Below are 16,351 nucleotides of genomic sequence, written 5' to 3' on the forward strand. Positions count from 1 at the left end.
GATCAGTGTGCTGAACATCTGACCTGAAATGAAACTGTAATAATCAGAAACACCAAGCTCTGCATAAATGAACCCAGATTTGATGGACCTTTTTTTCCCCCATAAATCCAACAGATTAACATGACTTACTAGACCAAATGCAGTGCTTCACTAAACAACTTGTGACTCAGTGGCTCTATTTAAAATGCCTGAAGAGAAAAGGCCATCTGGGAAAACGGAGTACGGGTGAAGCCATAATTGGCACCAAACCAAAAGGGACATCGGGGTGTATTTTTAATGTTTCATTTCTCTTTCACAGCTTTCACAAGAATAAAAGTGTCTGTAAGAATTAATTTATTGATGAAGAACTGTGGGCTATCATGGGACATATATTTAAAATAGAGCACATAGCCCTCTCAAATTAACTTGAAGACAATGATTGGCACACTACCTAATACAAAATTAGAAATGCAAACTAGACATGTGACACTGTATGTTTCATAGCAGATATTGTTGGGGGGCATGCCATAAAGATTAGGTACACTATATATATATAAACTTTACATAAGTGTGCATCTCACCTTCTGCCAAACGTAGGCTTCATGCAGAGTTATGATCTCATGTTCCTTGTGCTCACCTTGCACAGCACACACCACACAGATGATCTTTTCATCAGGTTTACAGTAGAGGGAGCCCTCCTGGCCATGCTCCTTGCAACGCAATCTCTCTACTGTCACGGTGTTTCTCTTCCCATTGTCTTCAGCAGCCCCAGCCTCTGGCCCTGCTTCTGCACCCTCAGCTCCCTCGCCGAGCTCTGCTTCCACAGGTGGAGAGTTATGGGCTCCTTCTCCTTCCTCAAGATCAACCCTCTCATTCCCATTAACTACTGCCACTCCAAGAGGTGCCATCCCACGATTTGCACCCATTTCAGCTGCCATCTCTCCCACAGCTTCATCCTCAGCTGCGCCTCCAACTCTGGAGTCCCTGTTTGTGCCAAGACCATTAGCCTGGGTGGCTTCGGGGTTATAGGGCAATAGCACATGATGCGTGCTACTGGCGTGTCTGTCTGCATGGATGGGGCAGAAGGCAAAACTGCAGATGGGGCACACTTGTGTCGCTGGCTGGGCCTCATCAGGCTCGCACGCATCACATGAACCGTCCATCTGCGGCAACTCTTCTTGTTTCAGTTCATTAGAACCTGTCTCAGGTTCTCCGTTGTGCTCCATGGTGGCTGAAAAAATTCAAGGTATCAGATAGCCAAGTCTGACAGGAGAGAAACAGTGAGAAGAAGACGGGTTATAAATAGCTGTGACCTTCTGTAAACACATCTCATCTTTGCACAAGGGAAAGTCCAAGATTCTCAGGACTAATCCCCTCTGATTTAATATTCCCGAAACAGATGTTGTCAGGCATCTAGACGAAATGCCATCGAGTGCCACATTACAGCACATCTGCAGTCACTGAACTGCCTTTGTGTGCAAACACACTCACATTGTTTACTGACTCACAAACAGAAAGTGCTGAGTGTGTATTCCTGTGCCCTCAGCATGACCAAACACTCCCCCGCTCTCCTTCCTTCACCTTCCTGGTTATGTCGTCAAGCCTTGACCTTTTCATATCTTGTTCTTTTTTGTCTTTATGTGCACTCACCACCACCCCCTTTCAGACCACTCTGCAGGAGTGAAGCTGAACAGAATGAAAAGAGCACAGATGCATGCCTGGCTGGTACACACTTTTTTGTCTCCTTTCTCTTTCTCCTCGAAGCCTTCCTCTCTTGGGCTCTGTTTGTGTACTCTCTCCACTGCTGACACAAACAACCGACAGAAAAAGTGCTGTAATGGAGAGAAAACTCCCCCTCTTTCGCTCTTCCACCGCCCCTCTCTGCCAGTTCTCTGTCTCTTACTCACATTCACACAGTGCCTCCTCACACAAACACACAGACATTTTCTCCCTCATCCTGCAGGGCAGTTTGCAGCAGTCTGCAGAGTGTACTTACTCGTCTGTCTTCCTCTTCCCTCGTGTTTTCTCTCCAGGGCTTTTTCTGAGTTAATGTGGAGTGTGTGAAGAATTAGCTTGACGGCTAACTTCCTTAGCGCAGCCGTCGTACTTTGAATTCTGCTGCTGAGCTGTCGACTTATCTACTTTTACTTTACAGCACAAAGGGAGCTCCTGCTCTAAACCGACAACGTTTACTTCCTTATTTTTGTCAGCTGCTGTCTTCTTTTTTTCTACTTCCTGCTAGCAGTCTCCTGTGTGTTTGGGAACGGTAGAGACACACAGAGGCGGGAGAGAGAAAACTCGTTTGACGAGTAAAACCAAGACAGAGAAACTCTGACCCGAAGCCTCGCATTTTTTGTGTTTGGGTTAACATTTTTCCGTGTTTTATTTATTCATATAAATATTTTATCTATTTATTTTTACATTACAAATGCACCAAAAGCCAATGACCTTGTCATGTAGCTAATATATCACCGGTCAAGAGGTTAGATGAGGTCTTCAGGGGCATACTGTTTTGTGGTGAAATATTTGCACAGCATACATCTTTAAGGGTGTTTCAAAACAAGATCTACGTGGACTTTCACAAAGAGTCAAAATATACACATGCGCTGAAATGTATGCATACGTTAATGTAAATATTTTAATAAGTGGTTGTGATGACTTCACAAAGCCATGGCTCATTAACTTCTTGGTAGAGATCATAATTGACAACAACTGGCAGTTTCTGTTTGCCAGCATCAAAAGGATTTGTTTAACAGCGCTCACTGGACTGAAGTGAACTCAGAACAATGGGGAAGTCAAAGGAACTCACGGAAGATCTGAGAGGGAGATTTGCACAAGTTGGGAAGTTATCTTGGAGCCTTCATCAGTTCAAACAATTGTATGTACCGGTAAGTACAACTTATTTGGGTGTGTCACCACTGCCAAGGGCTGGGAGAAGACAGAGACTGCCACCTTTAAATGAGAAGTTGGTTAGGATGTTCAGGAACAGCTCAGCAACCACCAATACTCAAGTCTGCCGTGAACTGGAAACTGCAAGAACCCCAACATCAATGTCCACATTGAAGAGAGTTTTACATTGCTGTACAGGCTGACAATAAATCTCTTGGACGTCCCAACATAAACTGTATTGAAAATTTGTGGACTATACTTAAAAGCAAGGTCTGTGCCAGGGACCCAACCAATTCATATGAACTCAAACTTAAAAGCCCCAAATTCTGGGTTACGTGTAATGCATGCATTACTGTAATCCCATTATATTTTTCAGTAATGTAATGTGTTACTGTACTAAATTTAATCACACTGTCATTACTTGCATTACATAGATTCAGTTACCTGAACGTAGGATGAATGGAAAGGGAAAGAGAAATCACAAACATGCTGTTTTCTTCCTACGCTCTACAAACAGCTGATGTTAGTTTGTGTTCAAGGAGAAATGGTGGGATGTGTACAACTTTAGAGGAGTAGCGATGTTCACATGTTTATTCATTTCTTTTTTGCATTAAATGACAAGCATGATGGTATAGGTACACTCCATCTATGATAGAAGCAACCATATTATACTGCTAACACAACTTTGACTCTTTTAGGCATCTCCACATGCTAACTTAAAGCTGCACAAAAATCTTCTAGTTCACAAGAAAGTTCAGCCGTTAAATCAGTTAAACACATAAATAAATGTATCTAAAATTAACTCGGTGCAGTAGGTTTAAAATGACAAATATTTACCAAAATATAGTGTTGTTGTATTGTAAGTATTGTAAGATAAGAAAGCCTATGCACACATTTGCATGTAAGTCATTTTTCCAACAAGTAAAAAACATTTTCAAGGTGTTAATTAAAACTGAGCATTTTCATAGCAGTAGCCTTGAAATTATGAATTGAATGCAAAAAAAACCCCTGAAAGCAACCTTATATTTTTATGTGTTTAGTTGGCTCCTATTGTAATCCTTTGCAGTGCCTCAAAATAGGGTGTGACGATGAGAAGACATTGCTATAGTTAATTTTGTAGTTAACAGAAAGAATGGATGCCTTCCGTGTTCATCTAAAGGGCAGTAAAGGAAGGGTTCTTTACAGCTGATGCATACATTTGTAAAAAAAAAAAAAATTACAACAAAGTGAGTGGCAGCTATAAACTCCAATGTATTCATTATACAATACAGGAAAAGGTTCAGCTGGAAGAGTAGACAAATTGAGAATTTTAGCATGGGTGTTAATGGGGAGTTTCTAATTATAATGTCTGCTTTACCCTTCTGTTCATGTCCTTACCATCCATAAAACTGCACTGAGAGACAATGGAACCGGATTAGAGGTCTGGAGAGAGACACAGAGAGATGATGCAAAACAAGCTGTTCTCTGTAGAGAGAGCTAAAAAGGCTATTGAGCTGGGTTTCACACAAGCAATATTTGGCAAATAATTGTTGACTGTTAGTCCGATTTGAATGGCATGTCATAAATAGCCATAAACCGTGTTCCAAAAAAGCCTTCTGCATCCACTCAGTATGGATCCTGCTGCTGTTTTTGCCAAAGTTTGTGAGCTGCTTTGTCGAGGAGAGCTCTTGTCCCATATATCTTGTTACCAGAAAAGATTTTGTCTCAATGAAAATATATTTAACTGGCAAAATCATATTTGCCTTGGCATCTTGACATAAGGATTGAAAGTGAAGCTGTGTTTCAGAGGCCATTTAATCATAATCGGGATTAGATTTGTCGAAGGCTTGTAACTGTTAGCACAGACGTCACAGCAAAATCACATTCAGCTTTGTATGAATGTGTATATGACTGAGCCTCGCTGCATCGTCAGTGGGGAGTTTAATGGCGTCATTACTGTCTTGCAGCACAGCAAAAGACAGCATCATCTTGCATTCTGCATAAAACTGAGAACAATTAAAGGGCTCATTGACTTGCAATTCATTAGAATGAGCACTCAATATAACTACAATATGGGTCTGTGGTAGAGAGATCTGTTCTTTTTTTCTCTACCCAGGAACTGTAGTGAAACAAAATGTGACACGCGATAGGAGCTAAAATTATTTACCTAAAATGGGCTTGTGCAGCTCAGAAAAGCCTGCACATGGATGCTGGAAACACAAGGCACATTGAGCTCTCAGAAATGCCAGCCAAGAGTGAAGGAAGGAGCTTTGGCAGACAAGCAGAGCAGACAGAAAACACTTACCTAATGCCTCAGTTTTAACATTGTTTTATTGGCACGAGGTCAGCCTTGGGTCTTAAGATTAAATGTCCTTCAGTGCAACAGCACTGGTCTGTCAGAGGAGGAACTCTTAAAATGAGTTAGCGCCCCTCAACAGCACCCCCTCCCCCATGGCTCCCCTCTTATTCGCTAATATTTCATTCTGTCACCCTGCTCCTCATTTGCCCTCTGGATCATTCCCTAGATGCTCCTGACTTTGCCACAACTCTTTCCACCTGTCATAGGTGGAAAACATGAAAGAGAGTCAATAAGCTGTTTTGTGAGGTTGTCTGTACATCCCTGTAGTCTGTCTTATTAAGAAGGACAGCTAAATGTTCATGAATAAAACCTCTAACCCCTTCGACGCTGATCTGGAACACGGACTGCTGTGAAAAGAGACGTATTGGAGTTTTATTTTCATTCGAGTAGAGTTTTTCAGCTAAATTAGTATTTCGGCTTTATGAGATATGCCCCATTGGAGGAACTCTTTAATGTTTATTTTCTGTGTGTGCATCTGCGTGTTTGTGTGTGTGCGTGAGTGCAGGGCAAGGGAGCGACACCTGTCACGACCGATCGGAGGCAGCGAGGAGCGAGATTATGGTGAGGGAAGATGAAAATAAGCACAATTTGTGCAAGTAGAGCGCATATATGTATGAAGGACTGAGATAACGGGCGGCATTTTTCAAAAGTGTTGTCATCCTAAATATTGTGCAGTCAAGAGCTCACAGCATTCGCCATGAATACAAAATGCCCTCAATTCCAACATTCAACTTGTCGATGTGCTTCAGTTTAAAGGAAAACTACATTATTGTAATATGGTACTATAAACACCACATTCTCTAAAGCCAGTGAAAATACACGGCATTCACGCAGCATTATCTAAAACAGACTGCGCTGAATACATCAGCCCTACAAGAAAACATTTAAACAGGCTTCAGTGTTTAGTTTTGTAGAGGTTGTTTTATAGAGGTGTTTATTTGCCTTTAGAATTAATTTTGAGGTTTTATTGGACGTGTTACATTGATTTTTGTCCCCCCCTTTTCCTTTTTAGACAGAGGGTAGAGATATTTTGTCTACTTCCACTAACATTTCATTTCAAGAGGAAGGAGAAAAACATATTTTGAAGGCTCCCTCCTAAAAGTGGAAATATTTTAGTTAGTGAGGAAGAGCGCCAGCATTTCTTCCAGCTGGATGCAAGTACTTTACCTAAAATAGTTACAATTACAAGACTGCGGCCTCACATTAATACATCATTTATTCAATAATCGCATGGGACTCCTGCCTCGTATTTGCTGTTCAAGCCTGTTTCCTGTCTTGGATGAGATTACTGGGTGCAGATGGACAGAATGAGAGCAATGGGTTATATCAAGTATAATTGGGAGTCTTTGGATTATTATATATTAGCAATAAAACAACACTACTTGATTATTCCCCTGTAATGCATTAGTAGTGCTTAACTTCTTAAAGAAGAATATAGCTTTTTCATGAAAAAATCACAGAGCCTTATTAAATAATCTAAGGAAATTATTTTACACTTAAGTCAGCAACTGCTCTCATTCTTTTTTTCCTTGCCTTTTTATGCAATGTACACACAAAGCAATTGAACTAGCAAAGCAGTGTCAGTGCTTGGCTCTTATCAGCCTCTTACACACGCTCTGTGACTAAAGTTACTGTCTTACACCAATAGAAGCGGCGCAGTCATGCGCAACCAGGTCTGCTTTTGCTCTGGACGGTGATGGTAATAATGTTGTACAGACTCAAACATCCAGCTCAGCTAATATGATGACACTGAATTCTCAATGCACAGTTTAGTGTGTGGAAGCAATTAAGTTTAAGCTTGTATTCCTAAAGCAATTTGAAATGTATCATACATCACTAGTCCTTTATTTGCTATGTGTGGGAGAACATTTCAGAAAGTATAGAGGGATTTAGTTTTTCTTAATTTGTTTTGTTTCTATAGCAGCTTGAGTGTCAGCTGGGACCTCTAAAGAGCTCAGCAACCCCATGCACCTGCACCCGATCAGCCTCTTTTAATTAGAGTGACATAAGAATGACTCATGAAGGTTACATGGTATAGGGTATATATATAAAACAACATTTATACTTGATGAAGTCTGTTTTTGTACTTTTCTTTCATTGTCTTTCAAGAGAGTAATGAGTAATGCACGCTTTTGTATTTGTTTAATCCAAGTTGAATTAATATAATAAATGTGAAAAAAAAATAGAAAGAGGAAAAATAAATTATACTCTTGAAGAACAGAGAAAAAAAGAGGCAGTAATCATTGTAATTAACTGGGTAATTTAGGTGGTGCATGTTTATGCCAAATGGTCTTGATTAAGTATTTTACATATTTATTTATTTATTGGTATATGACTAATTTAACTTTTCGTGATGGTCACACGTGAAATATTAGATGTCTTTGTCTTTTCAAATAAATCAACAGATACAGTTGTGTTCTGGTTGTTTAGAAAAAATAAAAGTTTTCTCAGACTCAAAATAAAAAACTCTGAATAAAATATGTCAGCAGCTGGTCCACTCTTGTGTGTCGGCTGCATTCCCAAAGCACTGGGCCCTTGTATTTTTTCATTTGGTCAGCATAATTGTTCCACTGCAAGAGTTTGACCTTACAATACTATACATTTATTTTATGTTGCAGAAACATCTAGGACCTCATCTTTAATGTTTATGTTATCAGACGATTCCCCTGTATACATGCATAGAAACAGCTACAACGCTTATGGCTGAATGGTATATCAGTACATCAGTATTTATTACGGAACTATTTGATGACAAGCAATAGTGCTGAAGTTCTCTGGGCTCCAGAGAAAAAGAAACTTCCAAGAGAAACTTAATCTGCAAGGCTGAAAAGGTGATTTGTGTAGAGACTCATATCTTAGGAGGAGACCATCCTTGAAGTTATTATTGGATTCATGCCCAAAAGAGGGATTTTGGTAATGGACTGTGAGAACAGAAATGCATGTATTAAGAAAGGGTTTTTTTGTCAAGAAATCACAAGTGTGAACATACAGTGGAGGAGGCCTGGCATAGAAGACAGAGCCTGGTGACAAATTAAAGGAAAAAAAACAAACGAAATCATCCTTGTGAGGTACCAGAATGGCTTCAATGGACATTGGACCTACACATCTCTGAAACTCAGTTCTTCAAAAAGATAAATGGCACTTTACTAGTCCCCAAGGACCCCAAAGCGCTTTACATATCCAGTCATCCACCCATTCACACACTGGTGATGGCAAGCTACATTGTAGCCGCAGCCACCCTGGGGCGCACTGACAGAGGCGAGGCTGCCGGACACTGGCGCCACCGGGCCCTCTGACCACCACCAGTAGGCAACTGGTGAAGTGTCTTGCCCAAGGACACAATGACCAAGACTGTCCAAGCCAGGGCTTGAACCAGCAACCTTCCAATTACAAGGCAAACTCCCAACTCTTGAGCCACGATCGCCCAACTTGTGATGTTTTGAAGATGTTAGTACAGAGCTGCATTTTCCAAAGGTGTAGCTTGGCTGGGATCTGGCTCAGGCAAAAACCAAAGTGTCATTAATCACAGCCTCCCCTTTGCCCTACAGATAGGAGCATTACCCCATCAGGGTAAAAGGGTTTCACAACCAGGAAAAGGTGATCACAACAGCTTTGCAGTGACGTGCATGAATCGTCATGTGCATGAGAGCGCAAATAAATTGTCATATTTCATTTATATCTTAGTTTGAACTCATTTATGTTCTTGAAGGAAAATTCTGAGGGTTATTTTCCATGTGTCATAATGTTTGATTTGGCCTTTTCCACAAGCTGCCTCAAAAATAGCAGAAAACACAGATGCTCAGTAATGTTTACTTTGTGGAAGCAGTCAGACCTCCGCCGTGAAGCAACAACAAGGAAAAAAATTTCTATCACATGAAATGTTGCTACATTTTCTTGTTTAGATGGTTCCCTACTATGTGTTAGAATTATCTGTACTTAATAGAAGAGTCTGCGGTTAATAAAGTAGACCTACCTATCTGTGCTTACACTCATTCTGTCTCTTTGCTCAGACCAAAATGTAAGAAAACAGTGTGTCATACACAACGGGTGCTTTGTCTGAGGTTGTTATGTCTTGGCTTTACTCACAACATGCTCATTTTTGTGCTACATCTGTGCTTCATCAATAGCAAACAAGTGTGTGCTTGCCACTGAGTCACACTCTGCAAAGTAGAGCACACGCCACTTGCATCTTTTCCACTTTGATTACTTTCCAAACTCTAGAACTTAGAAAGAAGTTGTGTGAATACAAATATGGTTGCAAAGTGATGTTAACATCTGATTAAGTAGCTTGCATGCAAGAATATTCAAGTGCATAATCATAGAGTGCTAAGATTAATGACCTTTTTCAATAGTCAAGCGTGCTTGGCCGCAGCTGGATTAGTGTCTGCCATGACATCATAGCTGAGGACACAGAACAGATCGTTGGCGCTACATAACAATGACATTCAGTGTTTTTCCCTCAGCAGGCCCCTAAATGTGGGCGCCAATTGACAATGCTCCTCTGTGCCCCCTGAAGTATGGCATCCTGGCATCGTTGTGGCCCTGGAAGGCTTTTGGGATGAATATTCGTGCCAAATGCATTCAAACCTTCCAAATCCCTAGATGGTATCCTCTGGGACTCATGCTTGATTGTCTGGGATTCAGCTTACAAAAATGCTGAAAGAAAAACTGCTTTAAGGTAAGTGTGTTTAGTGAGATAGACAAAGCAAGTGAGGAAAAGAAAGAAACACCTTTGAATAGTTAAAAAGTGCCATCTTGCAACAAGCAAAGGTAAGTCTACTCTGAAATGCATAATTTTGTAGATAAATTGGGCTGATAATGACTGAAATGGTTTTTACACACTTCTTGCTTGGAGAAGGAAACAGGAAATGTATTTCCCAAAGAAACCTTACCAAAAATAAATAAATCTTTAAAGCACATCCCATTATTTTTTGTACCCTCTGATCAAATTCTAGCATTGCTCCCCACGTACAGTAACACTACACCTGCCAGTCAAAAGGTGGCAACATAAACCTTATTATTTCTTTCTCTGACAGAGAGGAAAATTGGGGAGTGAGACTGCATTTGGCTCAATCACTGAGGTAATTACAGATTTAAAGACGAAAAGAGATTCACTCAAACAACTGTGCCTGAGGCCAGTGAAACGAAGAAGCGGTTTTTGTGTGTGTAATATGTGTGTATGAGTGTGTGTGTGTGCTGCTGCTGTGAGTGACAGAATGGTGGGAAAGAATAAGAAAGATATGGGAAAGAAGAGCGAGAGAAGGAAGGGGAAACAGTTTAAGAGGGAGGGCAGAAGCAGAGAATAGTTTTAGCAAAAGGGCGGGATGATGTGAAGAGGGGACAGAAAAGCAGTGAGTGAAAGGATGAAGATTGAATTTCGTCTTCACAGGCGAGAACACTGTCTGCGAGCAAACAAAAGGATGAAAAGATGACCCGCCGTTGTTCTCAGACTGACAGTTGGATAGTCCCCCATCTTCCTGATGTCAGCTCCTCCCTTTAACTCTCTTTGTTGCTGCAAATGTCCTATTGCCACTGTGCAATATGAACTCCTGTGCTGAGTCAGCAAACAGTTGTGGAAGACTACCTGTCACAGACCGTGGAGAGGGTCCAGGAAAATGGCGCAGGGGAGGGAAAGAGGAAGGAAGGGGGAAAAAAGACGCAAGGAAGGAAGAATGGATGAATCATTTTAGAAATGGAACTCTAAAGACAGTTAAGCCGCTTAATAATTTGGCTGACGCTGCAGATGTGTGCGTGCGCATGTGTGCTCGCTTGTGCTGTCTGTTTGTCCTTTGAGGGAATACAACTTAAGTCACAGTAAAAGCAGATTATGAGATTAAGTGGTGTGCTGCTGGGAAATAAATAAATAATAATAAAAAAAGATGTATGTGAATGAATATAGCAAGTAGCCTACAATAGCACTACAAGAAATTTCTTCTTAATTGATTTTTTGTGTGTGATGCGCTGATGTAAAAGGAGGAACGTAGGAGTAAAGTATGACTGACATTGGAAGAGGCTATGCATTAATGTCATATTCACACATTATGTTCTGACAAAGAGAGAGCCGTGCAGGTTAACTTCACTTTATAAAAGCTTTACTGAGAACAGGGACATAAACTGATAAATCAAAGCATCGATGACGACTTTTGAAATGAAGTAACCTGCAGAGATTTTGCTTTTATCTCCTGTGCTTACAGAGTTGCGTGTCTTGCTTAAAATTTCCTCGCGAATATACCACATAATCCCATGGGATTATTTTTTATTTTAACTGTTTTTTTTTTAAGGAACATGTGTAGCACGGCATCAGAGGAATCTTTAAACCATGTTAAATATGAAATCGAGGCTTTGATGTGAACCACTGCAGGGCCACTGCTTTTTTCATGCTTCCTCTGTGTTTATCTCTCTTTGCCCCCCTCTCTCGTTTCCTCCCTGTGTTTAGAAATAGGATCTTATAGCCTGAAAGTGGGACTGCTTCGTAACACTCAACACATGGCAGCAGATGTGTAGCAATATGTGAGGAGAGTGTGAGGGCAAAGGGAATATAAGACAGAAGGAGGGTGAGACATAGAAGATGTAAGAAAGTAACGGAAAAAGGAGAGAGGGGGAGGGAATTGACAGACAGAGATATGGAGGAGGAAGAAAGATGAGAGGAAGAGGGGAGGGAAGAGAAATGGTGGGGAGTTTACAGGCTCTCAAACACTTTGCACTCCCAGCACAGCAGATGCCACATTCTGTCTGGCACAGTGATCTGTGGGCCTGCTCTATTTATACCCTCTCCGTGTCACTTCAGGGCCAGCATCACACTCACAATGTGCACACGTCTAGTATGAGGCTTTTGCAGATCCCCTTACTGACTCAGATGAGGCAGGTAAGAGAGGCTCCCAGCATGGGGTAGAGATGAAAAATGATTTGAGAGCATGTGCAGAGACAAAAGTGGAGCAGGATATATGATGTGACTCTATAGGAATGAATACTGGGTGTGTAGAAGTGTCTGAAATTCACATGTGTGAGAGAGGATAAAGAGCCTGTTTTTAATTTCTTATAATACCTGATTAGTTTTAGTTGGCAGGCAGGACCATGAGAAAAAGGAGATTGAACAAACAGTGGTCTGATTAAGCAGCGGGAGGATTGGAGCCTTTTGAGTCACCCTGGTTACTGGGAATAACAGCCACAATTTACTGCAGCTTTTCTACCTTAACAATGGATAGAACTGGAATGCTCAAAGAAGAAAAATTGAAAAGCAAAGTCAGAGGGAATGAGAAAAAGAAGCAACAATGTGAGCCTTTAAAGTTGAAACAATAAATATACTTGGAAATGCTTTCTTCCATAAAAAGTGAAAAGTGGCTTTGAAGAAATACATAAGATGGGAAAATTGTACATGAATCATCACACAGCTTCATTTTCATCCTGGGTGGTGCTTTCATGCGGGTGGAGAGAAAACTTGATAATGGCCCAGCTTTAATTTAAAAAGCTGCACGCTGTGGACAAAAGCAGGGCGTCTTTACTCATATTTTATGTATAATCTCATCTATGAAGCTTTGTTGCATTGTTAAGAGACAGCACCCCTGCATATTAAATGGCATTTGTTTGTAATCAGTCAACCCAAATGTTACGGAAGCAAAGCAGGGTTCATTACACATCTGCTCAGAGAAACGACAGTATTCCACACATCCATCAACTTCACTCACGTGGGCCCCTGCGATGTAACACTAGCTGGATGGGAACGACAGCGTGCTCACGCGCAAATACAAACACACCCATTAGTCTGTGACCTATCGTATTATATCAAAGGCACACAAGCAAACTCTAATAGCGCAGAACAAGGTGGCTTTTAAGTGCAAGATATTATATGCAGGTGCACTAAAAAAAGATTTGAAGCAATCTTTGAAGGGTGACCTTTGATATGAAAAATAACAGGCTAAATCAGAGCTCTGTGTGCCTATCGATGTGTGGGGATGAGAAAGGTGGACTTCAAAAGGTGCAAACTGACATCTCTCTTCATACAGGAATCAAAAAAATTAAATGAAAGCTATCTGAACAGATAACAATGTGTAAACTAGGGACTGAACACTCCGGCTGTCTGACGTTCAGAGGGAGAGAGTGCTCATACATGTGCACCACTGAGCACCGCGGAGTAAAACAACAAACGCTTCCTCCTCTTTGAAGTGGACCCTGTCACCCTCCCAGCAGCAAGTCTGCCTCCCCCTCCAATGTCCATCAGCAAGCCATAAATCCAGGCTCTCATCTGCCGGTGTGCCTCTGAAGTTCTGGAATGCCCGTATAGGATTTGAGCCCGAGTGAGTTATGGGAACACCTGGGAGGGGTAAAGGGGAGCAGGAAGGGGTGGGGGAGTGGGGGTGGGGTTCATGCATGCTTACCTATGAGGGGCAACGTGTTGACAGCCAACAAAGCTAATGCATTAGTTCTGGCGGATCTTAGGTGTTATATGTAAAGTAATATGCCTTTGAAGACCGGATTAAGCATGGAAAACAGCCTGCTGAAAGCATGCACATTTGTACCCATGCACACAGCTACTGTTTTTACAAGATGACAACAACGGCGTGTGATACAGGCTTCCATGTCCAGCGGCAACCTTTTACGGAAAGAAGTTGCAGGGAAATAAATGATGACAGTGGGGTGTTTTGGAAAAGGCTGGGGGTTATAAAAACGAAACGTGGCCGGGGTCGTGGGACCTGGCCTAACTCTGTTGTTCTTGTGCTGGAAGCTGAGTTACCCATGTGTCTACCAGCAGAGACGCTACAGTGCCCTCCATTTGTGTCAATGTGAGCAGCAATTTGTTTTAATCTATGTACCAGATGTGTTGCCTTTAGGTCTCCCTTGGTATACTATAATATGCGACCAAATACAATTTGAATTTGTTTGTCTAGAACCACTGCTGATCTTTTGCATTACTGAGGAATCTGTGTTTATTTTTTTAGCCAGGATTTCTCCACCATTACCTACCTTTCCCCCCTCTGGTAGAGAAAAAAAATGCTTATTCAATTTAATTTTATTCCTGTCAAATTTTCATTCTCTATGGGGAATTTAGAATGATGATGATGATAAACATGTATGAAATCATCTCATTTCAAGTATCCAAAAAAAGCCTCATCTCTGTGATCTTTAGTTTCGGCAGTTGTTATTGCCAGCAAAGTAAGCTAACGTTAATTCATAAATTCCCTGACAATGCTAGCTCATTTTAAAATGTGAAAAAGTGAGAACATTTATTGTACTTTCAACAGCATGCTGAAGATTTAGACTACAGTTACAAATCCCTCTCTGGCCAAAAATCAATGGAAAAGACATGAAAATAGGAACATTCTTGTTATTCAACACAGAACTAATTAGCCCTGGGGCCAGTACTGCGAAACAAGTTCAACATACCGAAATGATCAAAGAACAAATTTGTGCATATTTCTCATGAGAATAGCAGACAGAAACTCCAATCCACCCATTTATTTGATTGTCCAGCTTTGGGTCTCAGTACACCCTGAGCATGTTGCATGTTCCTCAAAGAGCATACACCCATCCTCACCCACGTATGCAGCCAGTTTAGAGTAACAATTAGCCTAGCATGCATGCCTTTAGACCAAGAAGTTTCAAAAAATTGGTGCCCAAGGCACACCAAAGGGCAAGCCAAAATTTCAAGGCACATCTGCATATCAGTGGATAACAGCTTCTGTATGATCTGAAATACAATCAGTTCTTCTCATTTATCAAATAATGACAGTACAGTAAATATGAAATCAAATAATCATACTGCCCAGCAGGACTCCTGTAGTGTTAATTATTTGTGCTTTGCTCCTCATAAAGTGATCTTTCTTACTGCTTTGCAAATGTTGCCCTTCTTGCTCTGCCTAAGCCCCTTTAAGGTCTGCTAATGTAAACTGCATGTAAATTTAGTTAATTACAATTTGTGCAACTCTAATAGAGTAATACATTTCAACTGACGCAAATTTCCAAGGCACAAAGGGGCATGCCCTAAAGCACCCTATACAACCTGTGGGTTTAATTTGAACCAGGAACCTTTTTGTAGTGAATCAGCAGTGCTACCAACTGGACCACCATGCTGCTCCCTAAGCAAACAAGAGTTTAAATTCTTAATGTCAGCTAAAAGCTGAAGCCAGCTCAAGCCAGAAAGGATAGAAAGAAATACCAAACTGGGCAAATGCGCAAGTGAATTAATCAGAATCACTGGCCTGCCATAAAGGCATGTGCATGATTCATTAGTTTTTTGTTTCTTGGCTCCATTTTAAATCTTATAATGTGCTTTAACGAGTCTCTGATTTAGGGTTATATTTATATGAGAAGGATTATAGAACACTAAAACAGCAGCTTCCTCCCCTGAGAATCTATGTCACTTATACAGATGCTTGTCAGGGAAAGCCAAAGTCAGTCTCTAAGAGCTCTTGTCTTTTAAGAGATCTTTGCATTATTAATGCACTGATGCCCATGATGTCTTCTCGGTGAAAATGGTGATCTTATTTTCTTTGAAAAGCGAATGTTCATTTGGTGGCGAATTGTGATTTCTCTGTCCTCAAATGCAACCTGCTTCTTAGCGAGTTATTACGTGTACAGCTTAAATTACCGTGGTAATGTATCTCTGTAGGAAATTAACCGCAATCATTATGAAGGAGAAAGGGTGCAGTATGAAGCAAGATTAATGGATTAGTGAGATGTATGAGCCTAAAGCCAGGATTTTTAATATCACAAAGATGGCTTTCTTTTAACTTGGCTTATTTATCATGGTAACTAATGCACGTGAGGAGGAGGTTACGTTCAGTGTCGCAAACATGCTGAGCCATAGGTTAGTAATTCCTCAGGACAAAGTTTTATTAATGAGAGGTAATCATTAAACATGTAACACTGTTCTGGGAAGAATGCAGATTATACTTGTTAATAAAGAGAAGGTCAGTAGAAAAAATGCCTTACTCATATATTTATATAAAAATTCGTATATTCGTATATGAATATACTCTGTATGAGACTATATATCATTTACATTGTGTAAATGTTGAGTATCTCTCTTATTACAGCATGATCACGCACACTTCCTCAACAGATGGAGAGATCCAAAGCTGGACAGACCTGCCGTGCCCCAGTTACAGCTGCTGTCCTATGAATGGATAATCACTGTTTGGGGGAGAG

At 40.9% G+C, this 16,351-nt stretch overlaps 1 protein-coding gene across 2 annotated transcripts in view; it reads right to left on the reverse strand.

Annotated features, from left to right (window-relative positions):
- Positions 1-2,225, reverse strand: part of trim44 (tripartite motif containing 44) — a 44,255-nt gene extending 42,030 nt beyond the window's left edge. The window contains exons 1-2 of one of the 2 annotated variants that reach the window (XM_005941751.3): positions 1,976-2,225; positions 561-1,242 (exon numbers count right to left, since the gene is read on the reverse strand). In XM_005941751.3, the coding sequence (XP_005941813.1) occupies positions 561-1,205 (645 nt within the window). In that variant the 5' untranslated portion in view covers positions 1,206-1,242; positions 1,976-2,225. The other variant, XM_042228415.1, reaches the window with a different exon arrangement.
- Positions 2,226-16,351: the final 14,126 nt, after the last annotated feature.

This window comes from Haplochromis burtoni, unplaced genomic scaffold (genome assembly GCF_018398535.1).
Source record: "Haplochromis burtoni strain Fernald_Lab_line unplaced genomic scaffold, NCSU_Asbu1 Contig_322, whole genome shotgun sequence".
Classification (NCBI taxonomy): domain Eukaryota; kingdom Metazoa; phylum Chordata; class Actinopteri; order Cichliformes; family Cichlidae; genus Haplochromis; species Haplochromis burtoni.